Source organism: Ambystoma mexicanum, chromosome 12 (genome assembly GCF_040938575.1).
Source record: "Ambystoma mexicanum isolate Mex_15411 chromosome 12, UKY_AmexF1_1, whole genome shotgun sequence".
NCBI lineage: Eukaryota > Metazoa > Chordata > Amphibia > Caudata > Ambystomatidae > Ambystoma > Ambystoma mexicanum.
In genome coordinates this window covers 609,789,616-609,810,287 of record NC_090936.1, presented here as the reverse complement: position 1 = coordinate 609,810,287, position 20,672 = coordinate 609,789,616, and the positions used below count along the sequence as shown (strand labels likewise).

At 44.2% G+C, this 20,672-nt stretch overlaps 1 protein-coding gene across 2 annotated transcripts in view; it reads right to left on the bottom strand.

The window, feature by feature from the left end:
- Nucleotides 1-20,672, bottom strand: part of ZDHHC5 (zinc finger DHHC-type palmitoyltransferase 5) — an 825,906-nt gene that overhangs the window by 269,772 nt on the left and 535,462 nt on the right. For both annotated transcript variants that reach the window (XM_069629025.1, XM_069629026.1), the window contains one exon: nucleotides 874-1,006. In XM_069629025.1, the coding sequence (XP_069485126.1) occupies nucleotides 874-1,006 (133 nt within the window). The remainder of the gene's footprint in view (nucleotides 1-873; nucleotides 1,007-20,672) is intronic.

The following is a 20,672-nucleotide window of genomic DNA, read 5'->3' as shown; positions in this document are numbered from 1 at the left end:
ACTCAGTTGTTGCTGTAGCTGAAAATGTGTTAAGAAAAAATTGAATGACAAAACAATGACAAAAATTGATTTAAATAAATGATTTTGATAGACAACGCAAACCGATGATTTCCTTTGGAAACAAAGCAATATGGTGCACCTATTCAATAACTAACAGGAAAAAAGCACACATGGTCTCAATGAGATAACACAATTATAGTTTCAAATGTTTCTGCCATTCTTAGTTTGGCGACAGGGATAGTGAATAGATCATGTCAATCTGTTAAAGATCCAGTAATGGAGAACTAGCCGTGGTACTCAAGCTTTTTCATACCAAATCCCACCCCTCCCCCCTAGAGTAAAAATATTGTTTCTGCCCCCAACCCCACCCACTCCGGAACCTAGGGGGCCCATAGAATGTCAGAGGTGGGGCAGGCGCTTTAAAATATAAGTAGATTGTCTATTGCTTTCATTTTCTATTAAAATCAGTCACCATAATTGTTTCCCGCTCAGTGACTTCCAAGTCAGTCACTATAGCTTTATTGGACACCTTTCCCAGGGATAGCTTTCCTGAAGGAGTTGTGCCTGTTACGGGCAGCATCTTACAGTCTAGGTATAGCCAGGCCATGTGGCTTATAATTTGTCAACCCCACAGCCGCCACAGTTATCTGATCCGATTGAGAGATTCATTGGGGCTCTCAAAACTGTGACTGGAGCCCTTGAGTCGTCCAAAAGAAGGCTGTGGCACCTTCTTCTGTCATAATTATTTTTTATTGGCGGCTTTTATCCTTAAGGACGAAAGTGGAGCCCTGCTCCTGGTTTCCTCCCACAAAAAAAAAAACATAACCCTCTCCTGGTATCTTCCCACACAACAAACATAACCTCCTTAACTACCTTGGACCTTTTCAGTTCTGCTTGAATTCCATTATCCATCAACTTGACAGTAATCTGGCTATCAGAAATCTCTGGCCGCAGGAATGGGGGCTGTACAACAACTGTCATTTCCTTCTTCCTTCTTCCCAAGTAGCTGCACAAAGAACACAAGAGAGCCAGTCAAGCACTGGTACAGTGAGACAGCATGTAGTTTAGACAATACTCCGTGCACATGTGTACAAGACGCAACAAACACACACATTCCTCTGTATATTGGAAGAACTAAGAGTTCACAGTGAATGTGTGATTACAATGACCGGATCGAAATAAGGATTTGATTAGTAGGAGCTACAAGCAGGTCCTGGTTCCGTCACCACATTGGAAGCAGGAGACACTATGTAAAGGAAGACAAATATAACTCCATTACGAGTGGGAAATAACTGTGTCTATCATATATGACCTATTATACTTTAAACGTCTTCTGTGTTAATGCTCATTTATACACATTCCCAAACAGAATTAATTTCAAATGGGTTCATTTCTATAAGGCCAGTTTGCCTGGGGAGTCAAAGATCGCTTAACTCCTGGTAGCTGTTGGTGCCAAGCTAACCAGGCTCACATATGCTAGAACGAGGAGCTAAATAGCTTTCAGCAATTTCATACCCTGCAATAACATGACAACGTCATGTTGAGGCAAGGAGCCCCCCCTACTCCATGTCCATGCATAACAAGTAAGATCACTCAAGCTATGTGCGTTGTGATGGCAGTCAGAAACAGAGGATACAAAATCAACTTGGAGACATCTAGATTGTTTGATTTTTATCCAAAGGGATTGGGTTGACTGAACCAACAGTGATGGGATTAGGAACTGTATAACTATCTAATAAAGCAGCTTCTAAACTTCCTTTCAGACCGGGATCCTCAGTACGTACATGCATCTCTTAACGCCACCCCTCAGTTGGTTTAAACAGTCACTGAGTCTCTTGGATTTTGGTTCTCTGAACACCCCCTTCTTGGCTGTTGCAAGGGTTATCATGCACTTGAATTAGTTCTACTGGACTGCTACCAAGCGCTGCCACACCACACCTTTATGAAGAGTGATAGGAGGCAGCTGCCAGACATTGTACAAACAGGCAGACCACTGGTTACTTAAACATTTTCCCTCTATGATCTTGGAGATATGCCCTTGCAAGCTAGGCCTGTACTAAAGGATAACTCACTTGAAGGCACCTGTCTTCAGACAAACTCCGGCGGTTCCTCCAAACCCACTCCACCAGCTTAGGCACACGATACTGGTCTTAAAGCCCTCCATTCTGTTGGCCTTCTCTCCCTACAACTTGCTTACTTCCCCTTCACACCCCCATATGGTCTTCTCCTCCCACCTTCCTTTTGTCTTCCTCTCTCCGCACTCATTCCTTATCCCCTTCTGTCATGCATTATTGTGGTTTCTCCTCCTCCCTCTCTATCTTGTTAGATACCATTCTTTCGCGTCCACTCATTACTCTACCTCTATGGCGCCTCCTTTGCCTTCCCCTCCGGTTCCCTCTCAGCAGGTGCATTTCTTTCACCTTTGGACATTGTTAGGGGAGTTTTGCTAAAATCTACCTGAGGGTGAGACTCTATAAAACTAGCCCTTGGTATACAGTGCACTACCCAAAGGTTTGGTAGAATGGCAGAGCAGTCAGGCTTATCTTATGATGAGGATGTTGGCTGTAGGTAAGTACAATGAACCCAGTCAATAGATTAGCCCAAAGAAACTCTTACACACTTGAGGTTATAGTAAAATATATATTAATTTTATATACATAAGGCAAGGTAAGGTAAGTAAATACTTTTTTAGATTAACCAACAAGAATCAAAAACAATAGCTACACTTTCAGGTGACTGTTCAACAGTAGTGGCTTGCGCGCACAATTGTTAGAGAAATGATAGTAATGACAGTTCCACTTTATAACTAGTAGTGGCTTGCACCAGCAATTGTTACAGTTCTATTAATTTGTAAAGTCACTCAGAAAAAGGTCTGTTAGAAGGAAAAAGGGTTATTGAGCACTAGCAACAGCAATCTCCTAGGTAAAGCTTGTCAATAATCCTAATGCTTTAGCAGTCCAATCCCCAACTAGTCAAGAGTTAATCAATCAGTCAGTTGAGGAGGGGTTCAAAGACTTATGCAGCATTAGAAAAGGCAACTTTTTTGTTACTTTATATACAAGGCTTGAGTTAAATACAAAAGTTAATGGGGACCTTGGAAAGGACTCCCTATAGGAGCACAAGCGGTTAAGCAAGGGCGAGAGGTTTGGGTGAACACCCAAAAAGCTGGAATCGCACTCCAGTCACACTGAAGCGTCTATTCAGTTTAAGGTAAGTACTACCTTGAGCCCCACAGTACCTTAGGACTTTTGAAGAAAATGCAGCTGGATTATATCCGGTGAAGCAGCAACGGAACCAGTCTTCTGTAACCTCAGTCTGCTGCCAAAAGGAGGAACTCTGGAAGGGATGTCGCAGCAGCAGTCATGAGAAAGTACCCTCGGCAAGGACTTCTTCAATCTCCAACACCCGTCTGCGGTTTTGGCGCCTTTTATCAGCGCCACAGTGAAAGGTTACAGCCCGGTCGATCTGCCTCGATTTTGCAGTCGTGCACTCTAGTGAGGGGACTTTGAGGAGTGGGTTCATGTCCCTGGAGGTCCAACTAGAGCTCACGCAAGCTCTCAGAGGATTCGTGCACTGGAAGCCAATACACTGCAATTGGGTCGGATGTCCCCTGGTATTTGCGGTATGCAGCCCTGGAAGGTCACAACACGTTGGGTGGATGGCTCGTTCTGCAGATCGTCTTACGGCTAGTTGGTCCCACCAGCCAAAGGGAAAGAGTCGTCCTCTTCGGAGCTCCTCTATCAATAAGAAAAATGGGGTCAGGACAGCAGTGGTCTCTTCACGGCCCTGGAAGGGTCTGTTGGCATCTCTGGCTGTCTTCAGCTTCAGATATTCTGTTCCAGTGGCCGACTTGCCTTCTGCTTCAGGAATCTCACCTTTTATTAGTATTTCCCATTCATTCCGCTGCAAACTCTCCCTGCAGTTTTACAGAACAGAGTGGGTGGCCGTCAGCCAGCCACCCAGTGAGAATTGGTTCCATTCAGGCACATCAGCAGACAAAGGACAGGGGAGTGTCAAACTCCTTTCCCCTGCTTCCTGTCCTCACAGACACCCTGGACCCCACACAAAGGGTTCCTACCAAAGACAAAACTCATTCAGACATCCCCCTCCCAGAATGGTAGAATGTCTAACAAAAGACATCCACACAAGAAATAGCGAAAAAAAGAAAGGAGCAACCATGTTAGAACATAGGTGACCCTTTTGTGTATAAACAGGGCTGGGGATCCAGCCTGCAGTGGAAAATAGCACAAATGTTGGTAGAACACGTCCATTGCCACGAGTCATAACTATAGGGTTGTCACTGTAACCAAAATGTTACAGGAGCGGAGAGAAGGGGGATACTAGGAATCCCCTTAGCAAGGTGGGGTGTGCTAATCTTGCTTCAAGTTTTAGGAAGGATACAAAATATCCCGCTTTCCTTAAGAACAGTAGTTATTTAAGGAAAATGAAAAAATATAAAAAGGATTTAAATTCCGATTTTAATGTGACATAGTTTAAATAATAAACTTTACACATATTCAACAATACACTAAAACCATACATAGAATAAAATTCCAATACAATACAATATATATATGAATTAAAATTCTACTTCAAATGATAATAAAAAGTTATAATAATTCATCCACTATCTCTATAATTCATCGTCTACCATATATGCTAAAAGTACTAATCATTTTGCCTCATGGCCATAGGTATAGTCAACCCTTTTATGATACACTTAGCGATATCACAGTTTCCATATAGGAGCGCAACCTGACCAGTTCCCCGCAGGCATTATATAGATATGCCCAGCTTAACTTCAACCCGAAGCCAGATAGTATAAAGTGCTTTTACCAATCTTATACTGTTAGTATTGATACAGTGATTCCAGAAAAACGTGTCCCTTATGGTTTCCAAGTTGTATACATGTTTTCCCAGATACGTAGTTATATCATCTATCATTGCCAAACATTCCGTGAGTACATGCTTAGCTGTCTCGAGATTTTCCACATTCCTACAGAGACGGCAGTAGCGTAAATCTTTAGGTAACTTATCTATCACCCCTGTGTTCATTCTTATAGGAAGATAATCAATTCTTAATAACAGTATAAATCTCCTGAGCCTAAGGGATGGGCATAGCATAAGATATATCTGTGGTTTCTTATATGTATATAATCTATTTTGCACAAAACTATATCTTTTTAGCTTACGTAGATGGTCAAAATTTTCAAGCCAGTCCCACAGCTCTAGCCTTCTCCCCATCAGAGATTGCATCGCTTCAGTATATGAACCTTCACGATGACTCCAACAAATGTCCTTGAGTAATTGTTCCATTTGATCTTTAAATTCTCTAATGGTACCCACAGTATTACTTTTCAGTGGAAATGACATTAGTAGAGCATTACCCTTGCCGTAAACCATTTTTAGATATAGACCCATCCTCTTTTTCAGTACCAATGCTTTTAATGATGTAAGCCCCAGCTCTAATCTCAATAGCGACATGGGTATGCAAGTCGGTAGTCCCAGGATTCTTCGCCAAAATTTTCCCTCCACAATTTGTAGCCAATCTAAATCCATTTTAATCAGGGATTCAAGGCCATAGACTATCATGGGGGAAAAAACCTGGATATAAAGATGTCTGGTTCCCCATAAAGTAAAACCTCCCTGTTTAATTGTGAAACTTTTAATAAGGGCAGTAATTTGCGCTGCTCTTGTTGTCCGATGGCATTTGCATGTAGTATAGTCACCTTTGGGTTCTAGTTCTATCCCAAGATATTTATAAACCGGGGCATATGAGATTTCAACACTATCAATGCGAAGCAGTACACGTGACGATCTTTTACTAGTATATCTCATCACTTGTGTCTTCTCCGCATTAATAGTGAGCCCATTATGTAATGAATATTCCCATAGGGCTATTGCCGAGCGTCGCAATCCACTAATAGTATGATCAAATATGACTATATCATCCGCATATGCGAGAACCAAACAGGGGGTTTTACCTATGCTGGGGGGACAATTTTTTGCAGCAGCTATTTTCAAAGGGATGTCGTGCACATATAGATTGTATACAAGTGGAGCAGTCACGCATCCCTGCTTCACCCCTCTGTTCTGTAGTACTTCCTCCGTCACATGACCATCCTGGTCTAATTTTACTTTCACTTTAGTGTTCTGATGTAATAACCTAAGGTAGTACAGAAGATCCACTGGACAACCTAATTTTCATAGCTTTGTCCAGAGTTTTTCTCGTGGGATGGAATCAAATGCGGCTTTAAAGTCTACAAAGAGAGCGTAGAGGGGGGGTTGCCCACCTTGAAGGGCCCTACTACGCATGTAATCCACTACCAATAAATTGTGGGTAGTGGAATACCCCGTTCTAAAGCCGCATTGAAATTTGCACAGTATGTTGGCCTGTTCAACCCATTTCTGGAGTTTTCCCAACAAAAGTGAAGCAAAAATTTTGCTTGTGCTGTCTAACATAGAAAGTAATCTATAGTTGTTGGGATCAAGTCTATTTCCTTTTTTAAATATTGGAATTAGAATAGCCGATTGCCAAGTGCTTGGAATTTTTCCTGTGCTCAATATTTTTGTGAACAGAATATTCATTACTACAGACCAAAATTCCGGGTTGCTCTTTATTACTATATTGGCTAGTCCATTAGGACCAGGTGCTCTGGAAGATTTCAATGCTTTAATCGTAGTAAAGATGGATTCATAGGAGATGTCTATGGAAGAGTCAGTTGGAGTTTTACCTAACTCAATCATCTCATCATATTTGGATTCAGCATTACGTTTTTCCAGAAACCTGGTCCACTCCGCACTAGGTATTGGGTTTGCTAACTGCCGAGCCTTATTTCCTCTGGCTACATTAAGGAGAGACCATATACTACTAGATTTCCGAGAGCAAATAGTCTGCACCAACCTTTGCCAGGATCTATTTCTATCGAGGCTTCTCTTTGCCTTGATATCTGCTCTGTATTTATTCCTCAGATTCTTAGCTAATAAAGTATATATCTCCCACGTTGAACTAGTTTTCTTAGCTCGTCTTAATTTAGCTCTTAATGTTCTCTTCGCATCACGGATGTATCTGTCGTAAATGGGATATTTAGCTTGGTCGCTGATCATACCACCAGTAGGTGTTGCAGCATATTTATCTGAGAACTGGTATATCCAGTTCTCTACATCATCAATGGACATTTTTGAAAATTCTTCTATGTTGGGGTAGCAGTTTTTATTTAAAAAATCTGTGGCCAGTGACACATTCCTATCTGACCAACGAATGCAGGTCCCTGCGTGATTCATTTTTAAATCCCCAACCCTACACGAATGAGTTTGCACTTCTATAGTGTCAAAAGAGCATGCTAGAACTGCATGATCGCTCCAATTGTTAGGGATTACTCTCATATCTTCGACTAATAGAAGCATGCTTGGAGAGACGAAAACATAGTCCAATGTACTAGCCATTGCTCCGTTCCTCCAAGTATGTCTACCTGGATGATCACTTTTGGTACGACCATTTATCATCTCCAGGTCCCATTTACGAAAAAAATATACCCAATCTAATCCTTCACTATCTACCTTCTGATGTTCCATAGCACATATAGAATGTATCTTTGGATTGGCCGTTCTCTGTTCACCTCCTAACATATGGGTATTAAAATCTCCTACTACACAGACATCCACATTTCCTTCAATGGTTAGCCAGCTGGCTAAAAGCTCATGCAATGCTTCCTGTAGGGACTCTCTATACACTGCCCCAGGGGGGTTATATAGACAAACAACTAGCAGTTTACCAGAATTTTCCTTATTTTTTACTATTTCGACTGCTAGCAATTGATCTTCATGATTCACATTCAATTTTCTAGAACCAAGCCAGTTAGCTACCCCAATCCATAGCCCTCCATATGGGCGTCCTCTTTCTCCTCTTTTGGCTAATGCCTGATGGCCATTATAACCATCAAGATATAGGGGATTCAATGCCAAAGTCTCCTGGAGGCATACGCAATTATAATGAGTTAATTGTGCAATAGGCCCCTCTTCGTTTAGGAGATGGGCAAAGCCCCTACAGTTCCAAGAAGCCAGCAGTAATTTTCAATGTCCAGCTGAAACCTTAGGAAGAGCCTCCGTCAGCCATCTCAAAACAGACTGTACTTCTGTCATGTCCACCTTCTTTCCAATTGGTATGTTAAGACAAGCAACGGCTGATTTATCGATCACAGCTTCCAATTCTGAACCATCTGGCACATTATGAGTTCTGCATCTATCTCAATATCCACCATTGACAATTCTTTTTTAAATGTCCTTAATAATTGCGCAGTGGATATGAATTTACAATGTAGAGCTGATACCTTGGGATGTGTACCCGTTAGTGGCTCTAAAAATTGAAAGTCATCAGATTGTAAAACTCTTAATTGAGGGACAGAAAACAATCTCTTCAAAAATTCAGAGCGCGAGAGCCAGGTACTTTTATCAGATTGGTACAAATTTTTTATAATACAGGTACGATTGCCCCAGACGTCATCATTTTCTTTTATGGGATCCGATATTGAAAATACAGAGCGATGTGGACTTCCATGTTTACTCGCTGCTTTAGGAGTGTTTATTGGGACAATGTCGTCCTCAGGTACAGACTCGTTCATTGTATTTTCAAGGTCGTCTGTCCCCTCCGGGGCTTCTATGTCCCCAGCGATCAACCAGCTCGTTAGACGACCATTGCCTACTTCTTTCCGTTTCTTTGCCCGAGCGGCTCTTTTTTTTGCTTTTTTTGAGCGATGAATGGACTTCCCTATTTCAGGAGGAGACAACCCCTGGCTACTGGTTCTAGCTCCACAGGAGGCTGACTTAGCCCTCTTACGTTGTTTACGCTGCTTACAAGGAGGGAGTGGCTCTGGCAATATCTCTGGATATTCGGATAATTCTAAGCTTGGAGCTATGTTTTGTAGCTCATGTTGTTTATTTGCTATTGAGATGGCTTCAGTTAGATTATTTTCCACCTCCTCAGCCAAATTCCGCCTATGCTCTAAGTCACTGATCAAAACATCTGTATTTGTCAATATTCGCCCAGACATCCGCAGCAATATTTTTAATGCAAATTGTAAAGATGCCACCGATGCCTGTAATTCAGCAATTTCTGGCACTAATAGCGAATTACTGTTAGTTTTCTCTGTGCCAGTTACCAATGATGTATCTATGTCTAGGTTAGGTGAGGCTGATAATCTCATCAGTGATCCATCATAAGGTGGCAGTTTGCCATCTTCTCTAACTGGGCTATCAGTCTTTGCAAGATTCCCATTTTCCAGAGGGGTTATTGTCTGGGGAGTCATGCCTCTCTGGATGTTCAAACACAAATCTAAAAGAGAATTATTGTCAATGTCTTCAAAATTAAGTGAGCTGCCCAGATTAGAGATATTGACCACTGGTTCCATAGGTGTCTCCAATGCAGTGTAATTAATATCCGCCGGCACATTTAAAGGGAAAAAACCCGTGATCTTACCCTGGTCAACGGGGATTCCCTTCTTGGCTTTATTTCTCTTACTTTTGTTTTCTTCCATTATAGTTCCCAGGACTGCCTCCTGTTTCTTTTCCCTTAGATTGTATTTGGAGATGGGAGATTTTTTAGAGGGTGCCATCAGTTCAAGGGTTTGAACACTATGTATGATCAATTAATATGATTGAGACAAATTACAGGAGAAGAAGGCTATAGTTTAATTCAACAGATATTGTCCCCAATCTTCAGGATTCAGCAACCAATTATGTCTCAATGTTTTATAGGAGCGCAAATGACCTCTTCAGATCCCGCAATATCGTCCCATAGGACCGCAGAGTTCCCCGTACCCTGTAGCCAAACTCAAAGGTACCAGGACGCTACTCAATAAGCGTCCGCAATCTGCGTTCGGGACCGGCAGACAAAAGAGAGATCCTAACCTCGAGCCACACCTCAGGTGGCTGCCTTACAACTAACTGCTGTCGTACTGCACAGGGGGCGCTTCAAATGCCGGCCAGTAATGATCACTGATATTCAGTTAGGCCATACTCGGCTACCTAATAATACAAATAGGAGCAGGGGAGGTATTGCAGCATTTCCACAGTAGCGGTAGGCAAGGAGCCTCTTACCCCCTTTTGTATTGCCGACCTCTTTTTACCTATTCCACATAGTCCGACCCACCTGTTGAGCCCACGTTCTTCCAGCCGGCAGTTGTCAGCTGTCTATTACCTGATTAGCAGTGGAAAGGCTGGCTCAGTATACGGCAGGATACAACAACCCTCAATCCTGTGTGCAGCAGACGGCGGCAGGCAGGCAGAGCAAGGCAAAGGGCCCCGGCGGACCAAAGCCAGCAGCACTCGCCTCCCTCCCGCAAGGCAGCACTCTCCACTCGATTAGTCAGGCAGGTTCCCTTGCCGAGCCTCTCCTTGCCGAACCTCTCCTTCGCGCGATTAGATTTGCGCGACTCGCGCGATTAGAGGAATGGCACAAGTTCCTGGGCGGGACCTCTCCGGCGCGTCAAGCCGCACCCGATTCGGAGCTCGCGTTCACTGTTCTGGCGTTCTGACGTTCACCAGGCAGAGCTTCCGTAGTCAGGCCGCTTCCGACACACTCAATCGTCGATAATGCTATCGGTTGGATATAAAAAGGAGAACCCAAAGTGTTCCAAGCAACACTGCACATAGGGTGCTATAAAAGTGTAACACAGATGCTGTTAAGAGATATTCTATGGAGTCTTGCTTTCCTCCATAAGGTAAAACATAAAGAACAGAGTTTGCATGGTTAGAGCAAGCAAGAATGAATGAATGGAGGTTGGGGGGAGGCCCCCCTCATTCAAGAGAAGAAAAAGATCCAGAAGTCCAGCAAAAAGTGCCTGGGGGGTGGGGGTGCTGGCTGTATCTCACCAGGTGAGGGGACGGGAGGCGTTACTGGGGGGGCATGGAGGGGGTTGGTGGTGGGGGGGGGGGCTATAGCCACAGGCCTTTTGGTTGTATCCCCAAACAAAAGCTATGGGACTACAACCCCAAGGCTAACTAGCCCATAGTCCCGACATTAGCATAGGCCCAGATCTTTTCCAGGTCTAGGAACACCCCTGGAGGGGATTAAGCATAAAACTGATACATTTCCCTAAAAGACATCGCTGATTGGTCTCCTCATGCTCCTCTTCTTAAATGTTCCATCTCCTCAATTTAAATTGCTCTACTACCACCTCCTCCTCCTCCTGTCTCTTTAGAAATGTCACTTCCACATCTTCTCTTGCTGCAGGGTCTACCTGTCCCTCTCCTTTCTCACTCCTTTGATGTTCCTCCACCACTTTCTCTGCTCGACTCCAATAACTCCCTCCTGTGCCTTTCTCTGCATTTTAAGACTAACTCCCACACTCCACCAATGTTGGCCCTTTTTAAAAATTCTCCAGCATGGACTGTAATAGGACTCGAGACTCAGATGCCTGGCTGTTGTCATTGGTGGGTGACCAGGCAAATTGCAATTTCTCCATGCGTTTGCCTGTTGGACCATTCTGTGCCAAGGAGTCGGGCAGTGTCTCATGGCAGCCCGTCAAAAGGTTGGTACCATCGAGGTCAACGCTGCCAAATTACTCCTACTGTAGGTCTCCTGTAGTGTTGGAGTGATTATGACCACTGCTGTTTGGTGCGGACCAGGTTTGCAGAACGTCCGGCAAGCTGAGCTTGTGTACTCGTTCCCTGCTGCAAAAGGACATGCACCAATGCAAATCTGGAGATCAGAGGGCTCTGGGCTTGCAACCAGCATCTTCTGCTATCCAATAGTTTCCCCTTTGAGAACACATCATATTCCCTGAAGCACTACAGTGGACGTGTGGGGAAGGGTCAGAGTTAGCAGGGCTGGTGGTTCAGGATACTGGGAGCAACTTTAAGCACAGAGCTTGGTGTGGGTCATAAGACGATATGATCGACTGGACAAAAAATACTAGGAATGGAGGCCCAGGGTGTTGGGGAGAATTCTCAAAAATTTGCTAATTGCCTTCACCTTAGAGACCCCAAGCAACTTTGCTGGATTTTGAGGACTTGATTTTTTTTTTACCTGGAGAGAGTGTGACCCTTTTTCCCCTCTCTCTCGTGTATTTTGATATGTGTTTTACCTTTGTGTTTCCTTTGGTTATGGAGCCTAACCAACTCCATAGGCATCATCTTTTTCAGGTGTTTAGTCACTTTTTCGAACGGCATATTTTCAAATGCCATTTTCCACACAATTTTGTTGACTTTTTTTCCGAATGTTTTTTTAAAAAAAAAAATTAAATGGGAGGGTTCCCCCCCAGACCCTCCCTTTTTAACACTTTTTTTACATACAAAACCAAAAAAAAATAAAATAAAAAAATAATTCAGAAAAAAATGTCAACAAAATGTTTGACAAAATGGTGTTTCGAAAATAAGTTTTCGAAAAAATGACCGGATACCTCTTTTGCAATTGTGTCACACAGCAACCTCAGTGCATTGACACAGGGAAGCCTTTAAGGCTTTCCCATGGTTTAAATACCGTCGCTGGGATTATCTGTTTCCCAGGGTAAATAAAGTAAAATTGACTTTACTAGTCTTTTAAATTCCTAGACCCAGCACAGCCTATCTTACAATATAGTGTTGGAGGGGTTACTTAGTATCCCCTGTGTCTAGATACTCATGTTGCATTCAAATGTTACCATTGCCTCTCAGAATTGCTGGTGGCAGTGGTTTTACAACAAACTACCATACAAACTATCCGTAGCTCCGGTAACGTTAAATCGTGGGAGCCATGTTTTTCAAGATGGCGCCCAGCCATCGTTGCTAAAAACAGGTCCCAGTCTTCTTTTTTCGCCATTTCTTTGTGGAAAGGTCGTCCTAGAGTTTTTCTCTGCGCGCCAAACCAGGTTTGGTCTCTTTGTTAATTCGCCTTTGGTGGGTTTCTGGAATGAAACCTGCCTCTGGCTCCAGAGTGTCTGGGGTAGGCAGGAAGTGTGGGAGGTGCCTGGAACTCCCTGTGTTTAGTCTCCTAGGAAACTCTGCGATGATTGGCTGGCTGACTGTCCGGCAAAGACAGCCACCCTGCTGGGTGAGTGGCAGCTAGGCTGGAATGAATGGGAGAGAACTGAATAAAAGACAAGTCTTTTGGCTTGGAAGGCAGAGTCGACCACTGGACGAAGGAACCGAAGAATAACTTGAAGTGGACGGCTGCGGCAACTCCTCGACCGTTGGTTTGCCCGGTGAAGCCCTGCTCCAGGTCCAAATCGCCAAGTTCGCACAAACAGAGAAGCCCTGCAAAGGACGACTTCTCCCTTTGAGTTGGTAGGACCAATGAACTCCCAAGTAAGCCACCTGGACACCTATCTCAGAGCTGGTTACATTTCCTCAGAGTACTGCAGGAAACCGTAGAGTCAGGGAGAGGGACACCAGATTGTGTGCGTTACTTGTAAACTGGCCTAAAGCGTTTGGAAGATCCTCCAGACTCCGTCAACATCGGACTGACCAAGCCTGCCCCCCGCCCCATCAGCTGAGTGTGGGACCTCAGAAGCAAGGACAGTCCACCTTGACAGCCAGGACCAGTGTTACCAGTGCGGTAGCTGAACCGCGAAACAGCCACTGAAATTGAAGTTTGCCATTTGCGAGTTTTTGACCGTCCCAGTGCAGTGCTGTAGTCCCCAGATGTCCTCCCTCTTATCTCCACAACTGATGCCCAGGAACAGCGAGATCTGCAGGAACTGCCAGGAACAGAAGTCATCAGCTGCATCTATTTCTACATTATAAGTTACTATAAAACAAGACAGAGGACTTACCTCTCATGGTGAAAGTGCGTGAAACCTTTGCAACTCACAGGCCTAATCAGCTTGTAACCCAACCTATGATTCTTCTTTTTACAAACTACTTCTAAGAACTTGTGCAGAGACTGTTTGTTTACTTACCAGAACTGCTTTATCGTATCCAAGACTTTAGCCCCATGGACTTTGGCCTAGCCTATTGAATTGAAGTGACTCTTCTGGTGAACTCACAGTATTTGCACTAAGAATAATTGCAGTCTTTTATGTTCTGATAACCTTTGCCTTTAACTCCTCTTGAAAAGTATTCTGAATGCCAAAAGTAAAATATTAATGTCCCCAGCACCCTTGTTGTTAAAGTCACCTGTGGGTGTAGGTTGTGTTTGTGGGCCATCCCAAAAGGGACTTGTCTAATTCAGAAACTTAGAGTGTACAGTATTGAAGTATATTTGTGTGTTATTATAGGATTGCCTCCTTCTAATGTATGTTTTATAACTGACTGATAAATAAATGAATAAATATTTATCCAAGAAACCTTGAGTGTAAGAGTTTATTTGAAGAGCTGTGATTGTAGGCCTCTGTGTAACATCATTACTGCTCACAATTCCCCTCTTGAGATAAGCCTGGCTGCTGAACACGCTACCAAAACTGTGTAGTACATACTTATACCAAAAGGTTGGTTTGCTTACACCTGTAGTCATAGTTGTGTGTAGTTTTCCCAGAGGGTACTGCATACAAACTTTGCCTAACACGGAAATGCTGTGGTTGCCCCCTCCAGGGCCAGAGTGATCTCCAACCTCAAATTCTCCCAGTGTTCATCTCCTAACCTATCCATTGTGACCTCATTACCACTTATTTGGGAAGAAAAGAATGCACTGCTTGTAGTAGGCAAAGAAAACAAACACTTTATTAAGTTCAGAGATGACTCGCATAGCTTATATCAATGCAAGCAGCTAAGGGAACACATTGTATGCATACAATGATTGAAGAGCACAGTGTTAAAAGTGTGGAAAATGCCCCCATTCTATGCAGAAGGTAACAAATTACTTCTAATCCTAGTTACACATCATGGGCATCTTCATTAATACTCAAAAACGCTTGAACAGCAGCTTCCTAGAAGAATGTTTTCTAGCACGAAAAGCTTGAATTTCAACTATTTTACACTCCCACGACATTTCTCATGTGGTTCTGAACTGGCGGTGAACTTCCACTGAAGTCAACTGAGGCACTGTGACATGTGCCACATAGCTCAAATGGCAGCTTGTTTTCACATTTCAGGTGAAGGGTTTTTTCCAAGCATTTATAAACCCACCATAACTTTGCTTGAGTTTACCAAACCTACGGCAATACTCCAACCACAAGGATGCATGGATGCTCCCTAATAAGGGTGAAAAACAAAAGTGGTTGTCTGTATAGATCAGAGCGGGCTAGCTTGGAATGAGAACGTCAAGTATAAAAATGCACTGCCCTACAGGGGTTAATTTTGTGAAGCAAAAACCTTGCATAGCCACAACACAGGTCTCATGTGGCTCTGAACTTCCAGTGACCATTATTGGGTAGCACCGTGTAAGGAAAGATTTTCATGTTGCTGGTTTCCTCCATAGACTCCTACAGGCCACCCTTTGTTTTTGCTCGTTTTGAACCTTGGTCCTGAATTTTAGGAGGCAAGTAAGGCTGCCTGCTTTACTTCCCTTGCCAGTTTGCTCATTCTTATGGGTAAAATGATCAGTCCATAAGACCATCAAGCACTGAGCGACTACTTCTCTGTGAATTTCTTGTATTGTTGCAATTGCATACATCACTTTACAGTGAAGTGCCAATAGAATAGTTTGTATCCTTAGATCTTTTTATATAATGGATTTTTTGGTTAGATTTACAATGTGTCCAAGACAAGCTGTTTGATACATATTACTTGTGCACTTTTGCATTTACAGCAAATTAAATGGCCGTGCCACAAGGTGTTTCGCTTGGTCTTTGACCATATTGTTTGTTGGCCTTCTCAGGTCAGGATATGTCTTATATGGAAATCCCTTTCCTGGGGAAATCTGGGGCATTTCCAGGCTAAGTGGCGGTTGCGTGAATGGCTAGAGAGGGGGAGCTGGAACGGTCTAGTCTCAACCCACATCTCTGGTGCGCCTGGGCAGATGTGGTGACCAGTGGCTATCCACAAGTAAACCCACTTTGGGTTTTATGAATTGCAACAAAAGTCTTCGAGACTGATAATGCCTGCAGTTCACCTATACCCCGATTGATGCAAAAGCAATTAGGAAAACTACTTTATAAAAGAAACTTCTTAATGAAGCCTTATGCATTGGTTCAGATGGAGGCCCCATTGGTATGCAGAGAAGCATATTGATATCACAACTAGGTGGATGATATGCCACGGGGGACTGATTTGTTTTACTACGCCCATAAAAAGCTTTAACGCAGGAACTGTCAACCAAGATATTTATGCTGAGACGTGGTGTAGGCTGCCACCGCAGATAAATGTACCATGATTGAGTTAAAAATGAAACCTGCATCATTCAGATAGAGTAGTTAGCTGACCATATCTGCAGCTGTGCAGTGTTAGGAAAGACCGCTTAGCAACTGGACCCGCAAACCTTTTGCTTTTGAACCCGTCCTGACTTTACAAGTTCCCCAGGCCTTTTGATAACTTTGTTATGGAGAAATTGATCAGTCCTTAAGACTATCAGAACTGGGAAACTAGGTTTCCCTTTTGTCTTTTTACCTTCTAGGTAACGTGAGGGGTCAGAAATGAGAGATAAAAACAAAGCTGAAGTTCTCAAAGTTTGCCATATTTATTCAACTAAAACAGGGGTGAGAAACGCCCATCTGTCCCTATCCCAACGAGAATGGTCCTATCTAGGAAACTGAAACTAAAGAAACATGACCTTGTGTCCTAATATATCTGACCCTCACACTTGGCATACACGATCAAAATACAAAAAGGTAAATATAACCGCTTTCAGTTCAGAACAAAGCAAAGGTTCAAACTTAAGCTTCCTGCAAATCCTTGTGAGCAGGGTTTGTTTTACTTCCCCCAGAATTAATCCAGGAAGACTGTTACCAGAGTTCTGTGTCAACAATGTTCTATTCAGTTCAAGGAAAAAGGCTTCTCTGATTCAACCTTTTATCGAAATGGACAAATCAAAGAAAGGTCTCGTACACAAGATGCTTATTTAGAAACCAAAACACATCTTTCTGCCAGCAAGCGTTCCTTTCATGTGGCAAAATGATCACTTAGAAAATGGTCCCAACCTTTCCTTTTCACAAGATGTTTTTGTCAGGACAGTATACCAAAAGGTATCTCTTCACAGAACACATTGTCAAAAGGATAAAGTAATTATAAAGTGAATATCTTCTTCCTTCACTATTATTTATAACAACCAAGTTTTCTCCTTGAAGACAACTATTCCTTTCCTGGTTCACTCACCTGCCAAGAATGGAGTCCACTTCATATACAACCTTTTTATGATAACAGTTCTCTTTTTGAAAACTATAAATGTTCCTTTCCTGATGTACTCTCCTGCCAGGAATGGATTGTAATTTCAACTAACTCTCAAAGGGTTTTCCCTCTGTGATATTTGCAATGTGGTTTCCATGTTTCCCCAGACCGAGGTCCAATGTGAGGAGAAGGGAATAGTTTCTTACCTGTAACTCCATTTCTCCAGCATTGGTATCTTTCATGGATTCACATGCTTTGAATATTCCCCGTCGTCAGGCTGGGAATCCCCGGTACATTATATAGACCCTTTCCCGTAGGAAAACTTTTTCGACGCTTATGCGTCCTATCCGCCTCGTTTTGTATCATGCGTGCCCGTGCCGTCAGGACGTCATGATATAAATACAGGCCCCGCCCCCGCGCTCCCTCAGATTTCGGCCCCCAAAGTAGTGGGGGAACCGGTTTGCATGATCAGGGGAGGCAGGTGGGCGCATGTGAATCCATGAAAGATACCAATGCTGGAGAAATGGAGTTACAGGTAAGAAACTATTCCCTTCTCCAGCATTGGATCTTTCATGGATTCACATGCTTTGAATAGATTACATAGCAGTACTACCCCCAAGAGGAGGTGTGCATGCAAACCCATATACTTTCTTCACAAAAGGCCGTTCCCTATGATCATGTATACATCAGTAATAGTTTACATAGGAAAAACAAAACGGACCACATACAGTCATAAAATTCCACAGGATGCAACCCCGCAGCCGGGGCTTACCTTACTGGAATAGGTGTCGAAGCACTGCCTGTCCCATCCGGGTGTCTTCGGCATGTTGCTGCGACAGGCAGTAATGGCGGGTAAAGGTGTGTGTAGACGCCCAGGTAGCCGCCATGCAGATGTCCCCTAGAGGGACTCCGGCCCACAGTGCCGTCGACGATGCCGCTGCTCTAGTTGAATGAGCTCTTGGCCGTCGTAGAAGAGGCTTCCCTGCCCTGGAATGGCAGTACGAAATGGTAGATGACACCCATCTTGATAGTCCTTGCTTTGAAATGGCTTTTCCTCTAGCACCCAACCCATAGGCCACAAACAGCTGTCTCGTTTCTCTGAACGGTTGCGTACGATGAAGATAAAACTTGAGAGCCCTTTTTACATCCAATGTGTGTAGCATGCGCTCCGCTCCCGAGCATGGCTCCGGAAAAAACGTAGGCAACACGATAGAAGAGTGTTTATGAAACACCGAAGGAGCTTTTGGTATGAACTGTGGGTTAGTGGCTAGGACTACCTTGGTCTTGAAAAATCTTAAGTATGGTGGGTCCACCATTAGAGCTTGAACTTCTGAAATACGTCGGGCTGAAGTGATGGCCACCAGGAAGGCCAATTTCCACGACAGAAACTTTAGAGACGATGATGACATTGGCTCAAAAGGAGGTTTCATAAGAGACGTTAAGACCAGATTGAGGCTCCACTCCGGTGGAAATTTCTTCTCTGGAGGGAAACTCCGAAAGAGGCCTTTAAGGAAGTGCTTAATCAGGCTGAACAATGGCGCCGAGTGCCGTCGACGAGTAAACCTGGAAATGGCTGCTAGGTGTACTTTTATTGACGACACCGACAGGCCCTTTTGAACTAATAACAGCAAGTATGGAAGGAGCTGTTCCGGCCTAATCGATTGCGGGGCCAAACCTGGTTGATCCTCACACCATTGACAGAACCTTTTCCATTTGTACGCGTATGAGGCGTTTGTGGAAGGTGCTCTTGCCGCTTGCAGGATACGTCGACAGTCCTCCGGAATCGTTAGCCGACCAAATTGGGCGAAGTCAGGAGCCAGGCCGTCAATTTGAGGCTGTCCGGGTCGTGATGCCAAACGACACCCTCCTGTCGAGACAGAAGGTCGGGGGTCTTCTGGAATCTCATCGGTTCCGCCGTCGCTAAGTGTAGTAGGTCTGAAAACCACACCTGTCTGGCCCAGTATGGGGCCACCAGAATTACCCGACATGGGTACCTGAGGATCCATTGCAACGTCCTCCGGACAAGGGGAAAAGGAGGAAATGCGTACAGGAATTTGTTCGTCCATGGGAATGAGAACGCATCCCCCAGTGAGTCCTGCTGAGGCCATCTGCTTGCGTACTGATGGCATTTCTTGTTGTTCTTCGTTGCAAACAGGTCTATGGAAGGGTGTCCCCATTCCTTGAATACTTGTTGAAGTTGTTGGTCGTTCAGCACCCATTCGTGAACTTCGTTCATTTCTCTGCTGAGAGCATCGGCTTCCACGTTTTTCACTCCTGGTAGGTGAAACGCTAAGATTTGCATGTTGTGTTGCAGAGCCCAGTGCCAGATTTTCTGTGCCTCCGTCGATAGGGACCTGGAACGTGTCCCTCCTTGTTTCCTCAAGTAGAACATCGTAGTGGTGTTGTCCGTCATGACACGCACCACCGAGTCCCTCAGTTGCGGAAGAAAAGACTTCAGAGCCCATCGCACTGCTCTCAGTTCTAGCAGGTTGATATGCAGAGAGGACTCCTGCAAAGACCACTGGCCTTGTACCTGTAACGTATCCAGATGAGCTCCCCATCCGCTCAGCGATGCATCCGTCACCACCGTCTTTTGGAACTCTGGTTCCAGTAGAGGCATCCCTTTCGTTAGATGAGTAGACACTTTCCACCAGCCGAGTGCTTGAACTAGTTGTTCGTCGACGACCAGTCTGTCGGACCAGCGACCTCTGCTCTGCGCCCAACGGTCCGCTAGAAATTCCTGGCAAGGCCTCATAAACAGACGGCAGTTGTTTATTAACGGAATGCAGGACGACATGGTCCCTAGCAGGGACATGTACTTGCGCACAGAGACCTTGGTACCGCCTCTCCATTCCGACGCCTTGTTTTGAAGTTTCTGAATTCTTTCGCTGGATGGTTTCACCAGGCTTGTGTGTGTATGAAACTCCGCTCCTAGAAAGACCAAGGTCCTCGAAGGCTCTACTGAGGACTTGTTGAAGTTTATTGCGAAGCCCAGTTCCTGTGATATGGACATTGTGGCTCGTAGACTGTCTCGTGTTTGTTCCCTGGATGACCCTCTGACTAGCCAGTCGTCTAGATATGGATAGACATGATGACCATCCTTCCTTAAATGGGCCGCTATAGGGGCCAAGCACTTGGTGAACGGCCTGGGGGAGGACTTGAGTCCGAACGGGAGGACCTTGAACTGAAAATGCTTTTTCCCGACGACGAATCTTAAATATCTCCTGTGTCGTGGGAGTATTGGGATGTGAAAATAAGCATCCTGAAGGTCTAGTGATGATAGATAGTCCATGGGTTGCACCGATCTGATAACCTCTTGGAGTTTTAGCATTTTGAATTTTTGGCTCTTTAGCCACTTGTTGAGTACCCTTAGGTCCAGAATGGGCCTCCATTTGCCGTTTGGCTTTTTGACAACAAAGAACCTGGAATAAACTCCTTGGCCTTCCTGTACCACAGGAACTCTCTCTACCGCCCCTTTTCGCAACATAAGCGCCACC